The sequence below is a fragment of the Maniola hyperantus genome, chromosome 7 (genome assembly GCF_902806685.2).
Source record: "Maniola hyperantus chromosome 7, iAphHyp1.2, whole genome shotgun sequence".
In the NCBI taxonomy this organism is placed as follows: domain Eukaryota; kingdom Metazoa; phylum Arthropoda; class Insecta; order Lepidoptera; family Nymphalidae; genus Maniola; species Maniola hyperantus.
Window position 1 is genome coordinate 13,828,744 of NC_048542.1, and position 20,216 is coordinate 13,848,959.

Below are 20,216 nucleotides of genomic sequence, written 5' to 3' on the forward strand. Positions count from 1 at the left end.
GAGTGTCATACGAGTAGGCTACTTTTTATCCCGGAAAATCAAAGAGTACCTACGGGATTTTTAAAAAACCTAATTTCACGCTGACGAAGTCGCGGGCATCAGCTAGTATAATGACGTAGCTCCTAGATCAACTGCCCCGTTTGTCTAGTAGTTACTAGCTTATTCAGTAAACCCGAAGTCACGAGGTCCCGAGATCCAGGTCAGCATCAGAATTGTGGAGTTGGATCCAGATTTTATTATTGAAACATCGTTTGTTGATTTAAAAAAAAAATTGCAATTCGGTCCAGAAACCTCGAAAAAATCGGATGTTAATGAAAAAAAACGGGCTGAATTGAGAACCACCTCTTTTTTGAAAGTCGGTTAAAAACATGCTCTAATGTGTGCCCTTAGCCTTAAGCTGACGGACGGCCGTAAAAATAATCTATCTCTATAGGTGGCATAAACTTTACTTTTTCCTTTGGGTATAATAATTTTTTCTTGTGTTTTAGGAACCCGACGAAGGTCAAAAGTTGAGAGAGCAGCATTTTAGACAATATTCATTTTTTCAACTCCGTATTCATTTAAAAAGAGGTCAGAATCTCATTGCCATGGACAAGAACGGTGAGTCTTTTCACAATATCACAAACAATAAAGGTCGGCACACACGTTACGGCAAACCTTACCGGTACTTACATTAAATTGAGTCAATTTTTTTTTTATAGAATATTAGCCATGTTAAATATCACTGGTTAAATGACTAATATTCCCCTTTCCTCTCCAACTAAGCGTCAAGCTTGTGCAAGGAGTAGGTACGACGGGCGGGGTTTGAACCGGCAACCTTTCGGTTTTCAGTCCACTCCTTTACCCGTTGAGCTACCGAGGCTCAATTATTATGTGGCTGATTCTGTTGCACCTATACAACCTCTAAAAAAACCAAAATAAGAAGTCGAAATATATTGCTATCCTTTTCATAATGCACCCTGCGATAAAGGAGAACACTAGATTTAGACATGCAAGTTTTGTTTAAAGATTGTGCACAAAATAATTTTGCCAGATTGTTTTACTTTGCACTTACACAGGTAAGTGTTTTTCGTAACGTGTGAAGTCAACTTTACAGAAAACACAACAAACACTACAATACTACAAAATATCACCTTAAATTTCCTTAGGCTAACGCCACACTAGCACCCGACACAGCTATAAGCCAGTAAATATTTTCATAAAATTATAAGTACTTTAATATAAATATAACTGACTAAGGATGCGTAAGTAATTAATATTGAAAGGAAAAATCTCCACAGTCGTTTACTTTTGCACTTTCTCAAAGATTTATGCTAGGCTGCTATAGTTTTTTTTCTTTGAATCAATAAGTATATTGGCGAAAATCCAGTTTTATACAAATCGGCCTATTGGTTTATGACCCCAATATGCTGAAAACCTACTATGTATTTTGATTTTTTTAATTACATCCAAACTAACGACTACTAATAAACTAGTAGTTTAAGGTCCAGTTTCATGACATGCGGTTAAAGTTACTGTAATAATATTATATAGGGTCTTCCAAAGGCTTACAGGTTACAGTTAGTAAGCAGATTGAGGCTTCTGCAAGATATCATGACGACCGTCTAAATTAAAAAAAAAAATGCAGCAAGCTTAATCACAAGTTTAAAGATTTAATATTTGCAAAAGTATATTCTTCACTCTGTAAGATCGTAGAGTAGTTAATTACAAAGGACAGCAAACCGAATTTGGTAATGTAATTCCCCAACTACAATTTGGCCTGGACATTTGACCCGATTAAATTTAAATTAAATTTATTGGATATTATTACATATCAAATTTAATTTTCTTATTTATATATTTATTGATTCCCACGCCGTTACTTGTTACAACACTGCCTAATTTATTATTAGGTAGGTCTTTTTATATTTTTATCTACACCCATGCTTTAAAATCCTCTATAAAAGATTCTGAAACAGTTAGCTTATTGCCAACATTAAAACACCCAATATCTTAATAACCATTAAAGCTTCCAAACGAGTGTTATAATGTTGTACTTACTGAATTTCATTATAACACTCCTGTGAAAAAGAGACAGCGCTATGGCATAACGAGACAGATTTGTGCCAGCAGTATAGCGCTGTCTCTTTTTCACAGACGTGTTCTAATGAAATTCATTACAAAATTATAACACTCGTTTGGATGCTTTAATGGTTATTAAGATTTGGGTGTTATAATGTTGGCAATAAGCTAACTGTTTCAGAATCTTTTATAGAGGATTCATAATATTATGGGTGTAGATAAAGTCTTGTATGCAACTGTTGATAATTAGGTATTAAAACACTCAAGTCATACTATTATCACACTCGGCTTCGCCTCGTGTCATAAACCGACTTTCGTGTTTTAATGCTCCTCTTTATACAACAGTTGCATAAATAACTAATAAGGCACTCGCCACACATATAATTTACCTAAGTAACTTCGATATTACAAAAGTTTTAGGTTTTCATACAAAAGTTTTCAAACAATTTTTAGGGCATATTTTCACATAACATAATATCTACCTATATTATAATAATTGCTATGCACAGCTGGCACTACATTCAATAAATGACACAAAAAACACAAGTCAATACATATTTTTATATGTATTTATTTTAGTTGTAGTATACAAACTTTTTATTTTTTATTTCGCACTTATATGTTTTATTGCATTTATTTTGCGCTTTTGCTTTAAGAAATTTCCTATAGGACACTGTAGATTAGTTTTTTTTTAAATAAATTTAGTTTCGTTATATTTAATAACATATAAAATATCATACTTAGTACAGAGCTAATTAATATCGTACGGTATGAATTCGTTTATCATATTATATTGGCATCATATTAAAAGTAATATTATAGAAAATCCAAAGACGAATAATTTATGACTGAGTAAGTAGAAGGTACCTTTGCTCATAAAACCGGTTGATTTGGATAATTTTTCACTGTCTATGACTGTACTAAAAAAAACCTGTAAAAAGTCTTTCATACTGCTTGAAAAAGTTGACTTGTAATTTTACACTTCTATGTGTAAAACTTGGTTTAAATTTTGACGACCTCCCTGGCGCAGTGATAAGTGTGGTCTTATTAGTGGGAGGTCCCGGGTTCGATTCCTGGCAGGCATTTGGAATTTTATAATTTCTAAATTTCTGGTCTGGTCTGGTGGGAGGCCTCGGCCGTGGCTAGTTACCACCCTACCGGCAAAGCCGTGCTGCCAAGCGATTTAGCGTTCCGGTACGATGCCGTGTAGAAACCAAAGGTGTATGGGTTTAATAAAAACTGCCATACTCCTTCCAGGTTAGCCCGCTCCCACCTTAGACTGCATCGTCACTTACCATCAGGTGAAATTGCAGTCAAGGGCTAACTTGTATCTGAAGAAGAAAAAAACATTAGTATATTCGTCCGTATTATTTGTAGAAAACTTATATTCTGCTAGTTTGATATCACAGTTGAAAAACCATTCATGTCTACAAATTTTCATTATCTCAAACATCGCAAGAGTAAAATGTAGATAAGTATAGATTTACCTAATAGACCCCCTACCATAGACTAAGCTTTAGTTGTTTTATTGTTTTTGGCTTCTTTTTCTAATTGTAACCTTTGTGGGGTCCCATAACCAGGTTTGTTGTCAGGCACCAGTGACCCGTACGTGAAATTTAAGGCGGGAGGTCGGTTATTGCACAAATCAAGGATCGTGTACAGAGATCTGAACCCGGTGTGGGATGAATGTTTCACCGTGCCTATTGAGGATCCCTTTCAGCCTGTACAGTTGAAGGTATGTATGAAAATACAAAGTAAGAAAGCTCTTAACCCAAAAAGAGATCTTATAATTATAAGCAACTAGTTTCTTTATAAATGGGACGAAACCTTAATGAATTCTGAAGAAAAAATCTTTCGGACACTTAAGACCACACTGAGTAGGTACAGTGACCTTTTTTGGGTTACGAGTGGAACCTCCTTTCGGAATAACCTTGTATAACGTGTCAAAAGCATCACACTAAATCTAGATACAGATTGGTCACCACCAGCTAAGCTGTAGAGCTTTGAGGCATCACATGGTAGGTACTGCTCTCAACAAAAACGAAACGTATGGAAACGCAACAGTTATTCCCATGTTTTTCCGCATTCGGCTTACAATAAGAGCCTCAATAGCTCAACCGGTAAAGGAGTAGACTAAAAACCGAAAGGTCGACGGTTCAAACCCCACCCGTTGCATTATTGTCGTACCTACTCATAGCATAAGCCTGACTCTTAGTTGGAGAGGAAAGGGCAATATTGGTCATTTAACATGGCTAATATTCTTTTTAAAAAAACTTCATGGACTAACAGCCCATGAGGGCCAGACCTTCGTTTGTAGAGCGGCGCTATTTTTCTATTGTCGTGCGTTTCGTATCTTCGGTCTGTCACCACACGAATTTTATACGCTATGTAATATGAACGTAACATGTTGAAGTCGAGACAATAATTAATTGACTCTTGGTAGATACTTTCGGATACCTCAAGTACGTACATTGGTCCAATTAAATGACTTAATTAGAGAAGCAGAATACCCATACTTTTCTCGTTTTAATAGGACTTCAGCTCGCCAGCTCGGGAGCATAAGTTAATTAGAGACGAACGCTTTTATCTACTTACTAATTAATCAATGCGATTTTTCCTCTTTTTTACCTCTTAGTATAAGCATGCACGTCTCGAAAACTCAGATGGTTTTCGTGATTTCATACCACGAAATAAGCTTCAAATCATTAGTTAACATGGTTGTATAATTTAACTACTTATTTAAATAAAATGGGTCTAAAGCTTCTTGTTTTAGAGTAGGTATTTGTAGTAGTATAATGTTCTACCGGTATACCATTCACGAAATTTTCGCGATATATGGAGAAACTCGATATCGAATTTCGTTTTCCAAATCTACTAATACGTATTAGGGGGTACTGTTCGTAAGCACGTAGTTCCAAAAGTCTCTCCCCCCTCCCCCCGAACCCCCTTCAGCTATAAATTATTATCAGAGTTCTCACGGACATTACTCCTATTGGCATTAATACCAATTCCTGGACAATTGCTCGTACGATTTATGAAGGCACCTCGTTTTGCCGACAGTTTAATTTAGCTTCATAAATCATAAAATAATATTTACCTATACCTACCTACTTTAATAAAACTATTTGTTTCAAAATAACTTGCGTCAGATTTCTCGGATATGTACTCCCAACAACGCAAGTCGTCGTTTCAATTTTTTTTTTTTTTTAAAGAATATTAGCCATGTTAAATGACTAGGTAATATTCCCCTTTCCTCTCCAACTAAGCGTCAGGCTTGTGCTAGGAGTAGGTACGACAATAGTGCAACGGGCGGGGTTCGAACCGTCGACCTTTCGGTTTTCAGTCCACTCCTTTACCCGTTGAGCTATTGAGGCTATACATATGAGGTAATTGATTAGCTTCAACTTAAAAAAAAGACAGGCGCTTGGCTGCAATCAGACTTGCTGGCAACTGATGATGCAGCCTAAGATGGAGCGCGCTTGCCTAGAAGATGCCTATTCACTCTTAGACATAGGTCTTTTGGACTGAGAATAGTTTCATATGCCCACCTAGTCGGGTCAACCAGTAGGTACCTACTGTGTATTTAGTCCGTGTAGAGTCGCTTTTGGGATGCCCCATCTGAACAGTAGTGCGCTCATTATTGGGCAAAAATTTCATGGGCCAGTAATGGCATCAAAATATTCTTACTTTCTTACTCATTTACCTTTAACTCTCCAGGTATTCGACTACGACTGGGGGTTACAAGACGACTTCATGGGCTCGTGCCAAATGGACCTCACGACGCTAGAACTCGGCCGCTCTCAAGACCTAGTCTTATGCCTTCGGGACCCGAACAAGCCAGCAGCGTTAGACCTGGGCGAGATTGTGCTGAATGTGACGCTGTACCCTAAGTCACAAGAGGATAAAGAAGCGGTGAGTACCTATTCTATTGTTTAGGTACCCATAGACCAAACTGCTTCAACTCAAAAACCTCACCTTTTCAAATAACCTGATTTTCTCATCCCTGGCTCGATTAATTGTAGAGGAACTATTTTTATAGTAAGTATATTTTAATAAACAATAAGTAAGTACGTCTACATCTTTTTTTTTAAATTTTCTTTATTTATGTATCTTCTCTACATAAATTAAACAAAAATCAGAGTTTTTATTGTTTCCCGCTCAAACATTCTAATACTTTTTGGAACGTAAAATGAGAAATTCTTTGTACCTGGCTATTATACAAAGTTTCTTGAAAAATTGCCTCCTTTATGAGCATTCAGAAACCTGAGAAACCTTACGCAACAAATAGTTCGCGGCAATACTCGCGAGTTTCGCGAGTTAGATCGAGATGGCAATCGCGTTATTAGGCGAGAGGACGACCCGCACACCCGTAAAGTGCCCGCGCACGCCCGTGTCGGGTTAGCGCGGGGGCTGTGCGGGTGTGCCGGGCGTCCCCACCCCGATTGCCATCTCAACCTGTCGCGTAGGTACCTACTAAACTTATTTGTTGGAAATATTTGGAAATATTACATTTGTCGTATAGTCCGTACAAAATGACTTTTCACGCGCCATTTTGACTCTACAGGATGTCTGTCTGTCAAACTGTCATGTCAAAAGTTCGGTTCACTTTTAAAATAAGAACTTTTGACATGACATTTGACACAATATACCTAGGTAAAGTTAAAATGGCGCGTGATAACTCATGTTTTACGCATTATACCGAGCTAGCTTAATCCTACGTACGAGTAAAAGCATTAACTTAGGAAATAGGAGCTCAAGATAAATGAAAGCCTTAAATCAACGGATTGTGTTTGTTGTTGGGAAGTGAGTAGGTAGATAATATATTTTAGCCTAGGTTCTTAACCTTGAGCCATTGGTATGCTGATGTCTCTGCTCTACGTTAAGTCTTTGCAGTCCCTTTTATTGATTACTATACTCTATCCGCGGAAAGAAGTTCATGGAATCATTTTATTATTCAAGGTGTATCTAATTATTGCAAAAGTTTTAATTGACGAAACTATTTCATCGATTTGACCGGGACAAAATAACTAAACAATAAAATATCTTGACAATAAAGGTATAAGCATTTTGTATGTACCTATCTACCTAATTTATTATTTTAGCAGCCGTTTTCAACTTTCAACCACATTAAAAGTTATTGTAAGAATTCAGAAAATAATTCGGGAAATTTGCAGTTATCGATACCAATTAAAATACTTAATCAAAAAAAATCTAAGCTGAAAGTTGTAAAACGTGCCTACTATTGCGGCTACGTACAAAACATCTACAAATACACAATTACCTCTTCATATTAAGCATTGTAGCTTCGCAACCCGTTGAGCTATGTCGGTTATTCTAGTTCTCCTACGGATCTCCTCATTTCTGATTGGATCACGTAGAGAAACTCCAAGCATAGCTCTCCACATCGCCCGAGGGAAGGGTTGCGAAGCTGAAGTGGCAATGGGCAGGGCACATAGTTCGTAAAACCGATAGACGTTGACCTCCCAAGGTGCTGGAATGGCTACCTCGCACCGGAAGACGCAGTATTGGAAGACACATCCCCCTACAAGACACATCCCCCTACAAGAGACCTATGTCCAGCAGTGGACCTTAGTATTTTTACGTTGAAATTACTTCAAATGGGGCAGGGAGTGGTGATTCATGACAAAGTCAGGGAATCCAAACTAAAGCCGAGGTGGGGCAGCGGTAACGGAAAAGGGTATTGACGTTATTTACGATGACATACAACTTTACCTATCTGTAAAGTAAATACAAGTTATGGTCTAAGATCCCGCTATACAACGACCTTCAACCATCTGATAACCAGAAGAAAGGTGTACCTAAGTGTTTATGAATCACCGCGACTTCATCCGCGTGGATATAGGTTTTTTAATCCCGCGGGAACTCTTTGATTTTCCGGGATAAAAAGTAGCCTATATTATGTTAAGACAGGATATACCTATCATATAAGCTGCCTCCATTCCCAGCCAAATGCAGTGCAGTAGTTTTTGCGTGAAAGAGTAACACACACACAAACAGACTTTCGCCTTTTAATATTAGTGTGATGTGATAGTACATGGAACAACCCACACATTTGTACAGTAGCCGAATAAATTAGATACCAATCAAAAGCAGGAAGCGAAGCAAGAAAATATAAAGTTGCTTTTTAGGAAATTCGGCCAAGAGTAGGGCTGCCGCACTTTAAACTTTTAAATTCGTACCTATGCACTCATCAAATGGGTATAATATTAATAACCAAACTAATTCTATACTTACCACTCGAGAGTAGTATAAAGAACAAGAAAAGGCTGTCTTAGAAAATCAATGGAAACATATTATATGGAAAAAATATCGAAAACTCTTTCGAATTGTTTCTTGAATATAAAGAATCCATAAATTCCCTACTTATATGTGGGTATTTTAGTGGCTGTTACTTATTATGACTACACAATTAATGTCATCAAATAGTATAATAATATATATTCTTTACCTACGAATTTATTTTTTTCCTATAATTTTCAAACTTTTCTAAAATCCTTTGATAGGTATAAATTGCATAACTTCACATTATTAATTTCAACCTTGTAAATCCAGTTTTTACTTTTCTTTGCCTCTGTGTTCATAGATCGGTCTATCAGGGTCCCAGGGAAGACTTAATAACTACCTTCATTAGGTATAAGTACCTGGTTGATTTTTGCATACAATGACAAATAATGTAAATATGATAGACGCTGACCTTAAACTTGTTATCAAGCTTTATTGAAATTGTTATTGTATTGTAATTTATAGCCCGACCCATTTATTTTAGTAACAAAATATATATATTATGGTACCGGCCAATGAAACCAAGTTATGTATATGAGGAGTGTGTTTTGTTTCATCATCATCATCATCAACCAATAGACGTCCACTGCTGGACATAGGTCTCTTGTAGGGACTTCCACACGCCACGGTCTTGCGCCGCCTGGATCCAGCGGCTCCCTGCGACTCGTCTGATGTCATCCGTCCACCTAGTGGGGGGTCTTCCAAAGCTGCGTCTTCCGGTGCGAGGTCGCCATTCTAGCACCTTGGGACCCCAACGTCTATCGGTTGTACGAACTATGTGCCCTGCCCATTGCCACTTCAGCTTCGCACAGCGGTGTTTTGTTTATGTAAAATTAAAGCACTGGACCTGTACCTCATCAGAGGCAGTTTTTAGACATGTTTTACAATAAGTTATAGGCTAAGCTGTGATAGCTTAGTGGTTAGGATGTGCGCCTTCTTATCGGAGGTCGGTGGTTCGATCCCGGGCACGCACCTCTAACTTTTCGGAGTTATGTGCGTTTTAAATAATTAAATGTCCGTTGCTTTAACGGCGAAGGAAAACATCGTGAGAGAACCTGCATGCCTGAGAGTTTTCCATAATGTTCTCAAATGTGTGTGAAGTCTACCAATCCAATGGCCAAAACCCTTCTCACTCTGAGAGGTGACCCGTGATCTGTAGTGCGCCAGCGATGGGTTTGTACGGGAGCGGTGTGCAGGCTCGACCGTACCAAAGGGGAGATCTCCCACCGAGCGGTTGGTTGTGCTCGGTAGCGCCAGCTGGGCCGACGGTTGTATTTTGAAACTTCTATATATAGTCCAGACTGCCGAACACTCTGTTAGTGCGAGTACTGTCGGCGGTACATTTGTTCGGGATTACGTCATCGATTGAACAGCGCCATCTAGTTTGTACTGTGGCAACCGCCACATCACTCCCCTCCGAGACGAACGCGTAGTGTGAAGCAGTGAAGAGAGGTGGCGTTGTAGCGTGAAGGCGTGTGAAGGGCAATGGCTGCTAACCATCCAGAGAAGCGGTGGACCAGGACGCTTGTAGCTGGTAATGGAGTACAGAGCCATTGTACCCCGAAGCTGTGCTACATCCGTCTTACAGGCCTCGATGTGATTGCTGTTGCTGTAGACTTGGAGTTGGAGGAGACGTCGGGCTTTGCGGTGTGTGATCCAAAGGTGTTGCGGATACGCTGAGATCATACTTTATACGAAAAATATTGTAATAAATCTTAAAATGTGGTACACATCCAGTTTGGCTCAAGGTCTGGACTCTGAACATGTCTGCCCGGGACCAGTGGTATACTATACGTACTGAGCTATAAAATATATAAAGTGTATTGAACTTTTATGTCATTACAGTGTAGTTTTGGTGTAGAGATAACAATATAATACATTAGTACCCGTAGTACAAGATTTTACGTCTCACCAAACCAAACCAAATTCGAGATTCGAAATACTTCCGCGTTACAGTACTGGATCTTAAATGCCTTGTTTTAAAGCTCAAGTTTGTCTACACTTCTACAGCCAGCGCTCCAAGCGGAAACATTGCGAAATTAAAATCAGTGGCATTGAATATTGACTTCAATTTAAGGCTCTTTAGGTCCATTTTACTTTGATGTTATGGTGTTTCGACTCTCTAATTCTAGCAACGTTTGGTGAGACGTAAAATCTTATAATACGGGTACAGAATTTTATAGGTTCAACGGTGTAGTTACCTACATTTTTATATCAGTAGGTACCCTTATTATTAATGGGAGTGTGTTTGTTTGTTGGTTTAAGTATTGGTTTGTTGGTTTATCCTTCAATCACGGTGCAACAGATAGACGTGTTTTTTGCATGGGTATAGATAAAAACCTGGAGAGTGACATACGCTACTTTTTATCCCGGAAAATCAAAAATTTTCCACGGGATTTTTAAAAAACTTAATTACACGCGGACGAAGTCGCAGGCATCAGCTAGTTATACATATCTGCAACATTTTAATAATATTAACTGTCTGCCAATTTCTAGTGGTTCGAATTAGAAACGTCATAATATTACTATGTACAAAAGAAAATAACTATCGACACATAATATATATAATAGTACTACGTATCGATGTTATTTATATAATATGAGTATAGAAACAGTGTTATTTATCTGTTGTTCTCATTTTAATTACTCTGTACAGTTGAACACTGTTATTATCTAAAGCAAAAAGCAATTACTATAACAGTAAGTTGCCGGCATCGCGGGCTTACGCGCGTTTTGTTCGCTAAATAATTTATCCTCGATTCACGTAAGAAAAATAAATAAATCGAGCCAAAGATGAAAACAGTGTAACTTTGAGCGTTTTTGATGAGCGATTTTTAACTTCGTTCTTGTTTTTCTATGGAAGCCTTCTATAAGTATGGACGTATAGTAGGACGCTTTATACAAGTCTTATTGATAGTAAAAGCTTAATGTGTTTGTAAAATATTTTATTTTATTAGTTTTTTGCAATCAACAGCGATATATACAATATAATTTTACATAATAATAGACTGAAAATAAGGCCTCAATGTGTGTCTGTGTGTGTGTGGGTGTGTGTTTGTGTGTGGGAGAGAGAGAATACGTGAGAGAGTATGCGTGAGTGCGTGCTTGTGGGTTATGATATTATGCGGATTTATGTACTATTATAGATACTAGTATAATTATTATTATTTTTCCGATGCAGTTTAATTATTTCCTTTTTTAATTGCATTTTAATATTTCAATGATTGATATTGGATATCTGGTACTCGTAAAGTATATTCTATGACTATGCTTTTGTTTTAGTGTTACTTTGATCTTACACGAGTTTTCAACTTTTTCAATGTATTATTAGACTAGATGGTGCCCGCGACTTCATCCGCGTGAATTTAGGTTTTTAAAAACCCCGTGGGAACTCTTTGATTTTCCGGGATAAAAAGTAGCCATGTCTTTCGGATGCAAGCTATATCTATTAAACATGAATTAATTTTGTTTCTTTATAATATTTATCTAATTTTAGTATTTGTTGTTCAAGTAGGTACAGGATATAACTGAAATTATTTTTTATTATTTTTTATTTATGCAATATTGGCTAAAGGCCATCATATTATTACGTATGTTTAAATTCGAAGATGGACAGACAGACAAGTGCAATTTCACTCAAGTAGACTCGGAGACCTAGCTTCGCTCGGTCAATTAGGTAACTTCATAGGTACCTATTCAAAATCTTTATATTCGGAACGGATATGAAGACTCAATAAATTCCAAAGATCTTAGATTTAAATTCCATCCAGGTTATACCTACAGCTCTAGATCCAACCTTGAAGCCTTTGTTAATCTGGAACCAAATTATTTTGGTTTGATGGGTAACTTTTTTAATCTAATCCACTTATGCCCAGTTTCTGAGTACTTTTATTTATAGGCCTAGGCATATACTTGAGCCTCAATAGCTCAACCGGTATAGGAGTGGACTGAAAACCGAAAGGTCGACGGTTCAAATCCCGCCCGTTGCACTATTGTCGTACCTACTCCTAGCACAAGCCTGACGCTTAATTGGAGAGGAAAGGGGAATATAAGTCATTTAATATGGCTAATATTCTTTAAAAAAAAATGAACTGCTTATCGGTTTCATAGTTTTTGTTGTATTCAGAAACGCGTGGACAGTTAAACGACGGTTTATCTTATAGATAACTTTATTGAACTAACAGCTAATGAAAACATAACTGACGAGTTCAGAAACCGGGCATTAATAAATCACACTAAATTTTATCTAGCACAAGCGGCGTTTTGTAACCCTCTGTGCAAACACTACTCTGTACAATACATGATTACTACATAAAACAGCAAAGTATAGTACGGCACTATGGTCTTCGAGTAGGTATATGGCAGTTTGCGACCGGCTTCGCAAGTTTGTGCGCGTTTCACCACGCGAAATACTTACTCGTATATTAACCTTGATAGTTACTCGAGAATATTAAAATAACTATAAACTAAAGAAAGTTACAAACCGTTGCGATCTAGAACATTTTAATAACATATTTAAAAAATTCCTTACTTTTGTGACAAGTTATGCACATAATGCATGTTTTGTGAGTTGTTTTAAAAAAGTTTTATACTTACTTTTATTACTTAATTGCCATAATATTCTTTCCAATTTACCCCGCTACCATTTTACGGCCAAAATTGATAATCAATCTATCTGTAATCTCTCGATAAGTTATTTGTCAAAAAAATCTATAAGTACCTACAATTTTTAACAAATAACAAGTAACTTATCGTTGAATATTGTATACCACCAGACCACTAGCTTACCACAATGAGATCACAGTTAAGGGTTAAATGCCGTCATCAAATAAAAATCATATTAATTCTTATTTAGCTTTAGTTTTACAATCCTTTGTTTTGCATCTGAAGCTCATAGAGATCACTATTGAATGAATATTTTGCCGGCTGCTGTGATTGCGTTGTTTATTTTTTTTCTCATTCGATGTAGCATTTTCTCAGTCTGCTTATTATTATTTGAACTCGAAGACCGGATTTTATATTATGCAACATCCCAGTTCAGACTTTAGCAGCTGTTTATCTGATCTATAAGTCAAGTTATACAATTAATATACAATACATCGTTATCCAATTTCTTGTTCCATGCTTATTACCTAAGTTTCCTAGGTACTTATTAAGTGTGTTTTTAGTTTTTACCATAATATATATTCGTAGTTTTCATGGTCACATCGTTCTCGATTTCAATGTCATTGGCCACAGAGATGGCTTATATTTTGTACATGGAAATAAGCCTTATTTTTCACGGGAAAGATTAGTTCCTGGAAAAACAAAAATTCTAAATGGACGAAGTTGAGACCCACAATTAGTTATTTGCAAAGTTAACTATTAATTATTAAGGTCGACTTTCCAAAACCAAAAAGTTACAAGCGTATACAAAAAAAGTTACAGCACTAGGTGGCACTAGTGGCTGTTTTCAGAAGTTTCCTTAACAAACTATTAGCAAAGATTAGTTATTACTTATTACTATTAGTTAGGTAGGTTACATTACCTACTCAAATGTGTGTCTTCCCAATTTGTAAAGATATTAATCAAATTCACATATCGTTAGTGATGCTAAATTAGTCTAACTAGACTTGTTGGTAGATACAAAATTACAAATGCAATTATCGCGTATTTAACAATAGATTATACAGCACACAAAATATATAGTTGAGTCAACACAAGATTTAAAAAGTTGTAAATTAATCATACACGAATATTCAAGATTTCAAAATGCCCATTTAAAATAGTGTTTTGTAAATAGGTCCAAAGTCCGCTTTAGCTCTGATCAAGGTGTGACTTACCATATTTGTGGAAGGAAAACACAAACACCACTCATAATTACTATGATTACCAATTCGTAATGTAACTTTTGGCACAGGTACTTACCCAGTTTATGAGTGAATAATAATTGATACTCAAAGTTCAGAAAAACATGTTCCGTCGTCGTCAACCAAATTTCATTTTATTTTATTTCATGCAATTAGAGTCTTGGACTGTAGGTAATAAGGTAGTAGGTAATAAAATGATGTGTGTTTTTGGTATAGTGGTAGTTTAGGGGGCTAGAATTCATTATCAAAGAGAATAATTTGAAAAATCATGAGTTTTATTTATTTTAATATACCTAATTAATTATTAACGTCACACTGTGCGGAAAGCGAATAATGACGTCAAAATGCGTAAACGACAAATATTTTCAATTTTTTTTAATAAAAAATCCGTCTGAATCCAGCTACTCCCTCCTACTGGTCTGATGTAGTCCGTCCACCTAGTGGAGGGTCTTCCAACGCTGCGCCTTCCGGTGCGAGGTCGCCATTCCAGCACCTTGGGACCCCAACGTCTAACGGTTTTTCGAACTATGTGCCCTGCCCATTGCCACTTCAGCTTCGCAACCCATTGAGCTATAGCAATTACTCTAGTTCTACGGATCTCCTCATTTCTGATTTGATCACGTAGAGAAACTCCAAGCATAACTCTCTCCATCACCCGCTGAGTGACTCTGAGCTTTCTGAGTGGTACTAGGTACATCATTATCCTACAAGTTCCACAATCGGCAATCAAAAAGTGTACTATACTATGTGTACCCAATTTTGTAGCAAAGTTTGAAGATCCTACTATACCAGAAACTCAATATCTCTACATAGTATAAAATAAAGTCGCTTCCCGCTGTCTGTATGTATGAACGCGAAGATCTTTTGAACTACGCAACGGATTTTAATGCGGTTTTCACCAATAGATAGTTATTCAAGAGGAAGGTTTATAGGTATAATTGAATATTGGTTTGTGTTGATTTGTTGAAATATGACGATTTTTTTTTTTTTTAAAGAATATTAGCCATGTTAAATGACTAATATTCCCCTTTCCTCTCCAATTAAGCGTCAGGCTTGTGCTAGGAGTAGGTACGACAATAGTGCAACGGGTGGGGTTTGAACCGTCGACCTTTCGGTTTTCAGTCCACTCCTATGCCGGTTGAGCTATTGAGGATTTGAAAAAAATGTCGGAAGAAATCAAACTTCCATCGAAAATTAACAAATATTACGCGCAACAAAACAAGACGGAGGCGGCGGTGGTCGCATTTATAATATGTATTAGTATGGAAGTGTCACTACATAAGTATCTACATGGCCACCCATGCGAAGCCGGGGCGGGTCGCTATTGGTAATAAAAGGGAAATTGCGTACAAAACTAAGCACCGGTCTCTATTCCGAGTTCCGCACCCTTCCCTAACTGCGATCTTTATGGCTCGTAAAATTTTAACACCCGTTTTTATCACTATCATCCTTTATTTTCTGAGTTAATTTGTGACAAAATCATTCTCAAAATTTACCCAACTGAAACTCGAAAACATGAATTTCTTGTGATTCAAATACCAAGATTACGAGACCCTTATTACTGTTACCGCTATTTCAATTTATGTCATTGTAATTAACTAAACCAATTGATATCCAAGGCTGAACCTAGAAGATAGACTAATTTGTGAGTAGCTCACGTCAAACTCATTATTTTGACTAATTTCTTAAACTGGATACTTTCAAGTAAAGATTTTTATATAAGACTGAAGATGATACTGCAGGGGCTCAATTTGAATGCCATAAGCCTACCATTAGTTTACAAATTGCGAAAAACCAAATTTGAATTTCGCGGGCAGGCTGTGTCTTCCACTTTATAAGTAGTTCCACTTTAGTACAGTTAAGTTTCTAGCAACCCTATTGTAATGTGAATGTAGAAAGGAAGTTGGAACAATATAATTTGTACGTGAGCGTTGTCTGTGTTCAAAAGAATGAATTATTTTACTTCCTCTATTTCACAGAGTATTTTATTGGGAATATAATGTCGCCGGTATTGGTGTAAATATTTTCTTCTCTTTAAAAAGCTGAAAGAGCTTTTCAATTTTAGGTACCCTTCGATCACAGAAAAAAAAACATTTTTGTGATCAAGATTTTACCGCGTGTTTTACTTTTATATTTCGTATAAAATATTATGTCTCTACTTATACGTATTTATTTTATGGAAACTGTTTATTTCAGTTCGGTGTTATTTTTTTAGTTTTCTTATTTCGTTCCATGAGAAATTTAGTTATCACTTACTGAATTTGGCAAACTCCCCGAATCAGTTTTTTTTGTACCCATTGATGTGAAAACTACCCTGTACACATAACATTTTTTTCTGAGTAATTTTTCCCATATTTTTCCATATTAGTTATTATTAAAAAACACAGTAGGTACCTACCTACTTTGCGTTTCTATTTTGATTATATGAGTACAGACAGTAAATGACTAGCTTTTGTGACTCTGTATGTTTCTACGTCGCACACGCTTTGAGTCCGTTTTGCGAATAACTAGCTGAAAAGTTAAAGTACCTACTCGTATATCTAGTCGTAAATCTGAAGGTTAAAAAATGTGCTTTTTACATTTTGCACTATTAACTACAGACCTTTTCTAAACTACGTTTTTTTTCTTTATTTATTTGGATATTATTTTATATCATATCGATAGCTAACATCTTTTAAGTTTTAGGTATTACTCAAGTGCTACTTTTATCTTGTGTTTTGAACCAATTAAAAGTGACGTTGGTTCATTACGGGCTAATTACGTTAGCTTCTTCAACTAATTAGGTGCAGGTCAGAGCTAACGCGCGTCATACATTTATCTATCTTTTCTTTTGATCTGAGTCAGTCGGCAGACAATCTATCTATCGTAGTTGAGAGATAATTGAATCTACCACAGACTACTTTACAGCCTATTTTACTTTTACTTTACTATACTTTTACTACAGTGTATATAAACAGAGAATCTACTACCGAACGGATGTCAATTTCTGAGCCGTTAGCTATATTTTATTCTTATGGTTTCTGTCCTTATGGAAATAAGGAAAAATTCCGCACGCGGAAATCCGAGAGAGATGCCGCTACAATTTGATATAAATGAGTGTGATTTTTGGATTTTGATAAATTACTTACTATAAAACATAGGCATTTCAAAATCACAGACACTTTAGTTTTATTTATTTACATTACAGTTTAATTCATGTTTAGTCATACATATATTGGTTGTAATAAAATAATACACCCATCTGTGTTTATTTTTGAGAACAATCTTGAGATACGGCAGGTTTACCGCTAATCTCTGTGTTTCTTTGAACATTTGAATATAAGCAAATTCAGCGAAAGATTTCATAGGTGTTAATAAATTTACAATGGGCACTTCTTTAAAACAAATCTGAACACGGCCTATACCTTTTCGTCAAGGAAAACAGTCTAACAGCCGCACTTACTTAAGGCATTAATTAATATGGATAAGGAATGCTTTGTAACGATTAAGCGACTCTGAGTGCGGCTATAAGCTTAGTAAATAAATTAAAATCACTAGACTATAGAGTTAGCATCAACAAATCAGTTGGTTAAAAAGAGCAGCAAACAAATTATTTTGTTTATAAATTTAAAATCTGCAACTTAAAATTTTGATTTGTGGTTTTGGTTTGGTTGTAAATTATAATGAAAAGGGTCACGACCCTCAGTAAGAATATGACACAGAGACTAGGTACAGTATTCCTCTATTCTTGCGTATAATAATGTACGCAATAATGGAGTACGTAAACAAACACTTTGCACGTTCTGAAGATCATTGATCGACGAACTATCGTTGCTATGAATAATTTTGGCCGGTAAATACTTCCTTATGCTATTGACAAACAAGGACAAGCCGAGTTCTTTAGGTACTACTTATTCAATTTGAATCGGATTCTTTGTCTGGGGATTTGAAACTTAATAAAACGGAAACTCCTATGATAGTGAATATCCGTTGATGACGCCAGAGTTCACAGTTTAGGTGTCATATAGAGGGATTTTCACACGCCGTGGTCTTGCGTCACCTGGATGCAGCGGCTCCATGTGACTCGTTTTATGTTGTCTATCCAGTGTCACCCATTCTACCAACGCTGCATTTTCGGGTACGAGGGTATGATTCCATTACATTGGGACCCCAACGTCTATAGGTTCTTCAAATTATGTGCCCTGTCCTTCATAACTAGCTTCGCACCGGGTGGAGCCATGTCAGTTACTTTCGTTCTTCTAGTGGATCTCCTTACTTCTGATTTGATCACGTAGATAAATTCGAGCATAGTATTTAACTTGTAAATTAATCTATAAAATATATTTAGTAAATCTGGTTTATTTCGGCCGTTAGGTGTACATATTCTATAGATATATTTGTGTGCTATGAAAAATGTGCTTTAAATTTTAGTGACAATATAGTTTTGTAGCGAAAATAACCGCAAACAATAAACTGAATTGATAAGACTCGGTGTTTATATAATTACAAAAATTGGACCCAATTATTGATAGTGTTATTAAATTCTTATCGACTAGAAGTTTACGAAATTGGATTCGACGAAGCGAAAATGTCCGACAAAGAGAACAAAATGGAGAGGCTAAAGAATCGGCTGATAAAACTGCACGGAAAAATACACGATCGAGTAGAAGACTTCCAGGATCAAATGCAGACACGGATAGAGGCCAAAATATCGAGGATCGTGTCACATTTATCAGAGGATAGAAGTTCAAACGGGGATAAGGATACAGATTCCGTTGAAAGAGATGACAATTCGTGCACAGATGATAAATCATCCACGGAATCACAAAAAGCCCGTTTGTCAATTCCCACTGTGATAATAGATGAGTCTAATTTGAATTTAGATCCGAAGCAGATTTGTAAGGAGTTCCTGACGACTGAGAAAAATGGCTTACTTTACAGAAAATGTGTGTCGACGTCCAACCTAACTGTAGATGACGACTGCAGCTTTTACAGTTCTAGTGATTCCTGTTTTTCTCAACATTCTTCTAGTGATGAAAGGTGAGTTATATTTATATTGTTACTTAGACGGTTTCAGGTAAACTAATGGTCTAAGGATTAAAGTCACAATGACTTGAATACTTAGACCATTTTAATTTAATAATTCTTGCTTAACTACTTTATGATATGTATGTTACCTACTAGCGACCGCCCGCGGCCTTCTTCAGAAATTTCGAAAAATCCATTAACCCAGCGCTATTCCTGGTCTACAACTCTACATTATAAAAGGAACCTCTGCAAAATTTCCGCTTTCTAGGTCCAAAGGATTAGGGCTAGGTTTCGATGAGTCAGTCAGTGAGTGAGGCAGGTCTTTTGTTTTTATTTTTCAGATTTTAAAGAACGTTCATAAAATAGTTTTTTTTTCTTTCAAAATTATTATTACGATAGCTTTTCGGATTTTGAATATCCAGTACAAAATTATCACTTTTTTTAATTTAACGCAATAAAATGTGTATAGAAATAAACATAATACTTAATTTTTGTTTTTTACAACCTTTTACATTGTATCTGTTGCATTCCATTATGTAGTTTAGATTGTAACTAGCTGATGCCCGCGACTTCGTCCGCGTGGAATTAGGTTTCTAAAAATCCCGTGGGAACTATTTGATTTCTCGGGATAAAAAGTAGCCTATGTCACTCAGGTCTTTATCGATACCCATGCAAAAAATCACGTCACTCCGTTGCACCGTTGCGGCGTGATTGAAGGACAAACCAACAAACCAACAAACAAACACACTTTCGCATTTATAATAAGAGTAGGTACCTACTGATTTAGGCTATGATATATAGCATACCGGACAGGATAAGCCTTTGTTCAGTACTATTTACCTAAATGTACTTGGCTAATGTTTTTATCGTTAGGTAAACCGGTTGGGCGATGTAGAGCAAAGCTTATCATTAAACCTATTTAGGTAGATAATAACAACGTGGGTTAAATCGTTTCACTCGTTCCTTTAATGGACTTTTCATGGCATGTAGTGATGG

General features: G+C 36.5%; 1 protein-coding gene across 5 annotated transcripts in view; it reads left to right on the forward strand.

Moving 5' to 3' along the window:
• Positions 1 to 20,216, forward strand: part of Mctp (multiple C2 domain and transmembrane region protein) — an 80,516-nt gene that overhangs the window by 41,546 nt on the left and 18,754 nt on the right. For 2 of the 5 annotated variants that reach the window (XM_034970533.2, XM_034970531.2), the window contains 3 exons: positions 489 to 600; positions 3,642 to 3,796; positions 5,779 to 5,973. In XM_034970533.2, the coding sequence (XP_034826424.1) occupies positions 489 to 600; positions 3,642 to 3,796; positions 5,779 to 5,973 (462 nt within the window). Of the gene's footprint in view, positions 1 to 488; positions 601 to 3,641; positions 3,797 to 5,778; positions 5,974 to 12,720; positions 12,930 to 18,549; positions 19,233 to 20,216 lie in introns of those variants that run through there. The other 3 variants (XM_069499967.1, XM_069499968.1, XM_034970532.2) reach the window with 3 other exon arrangements.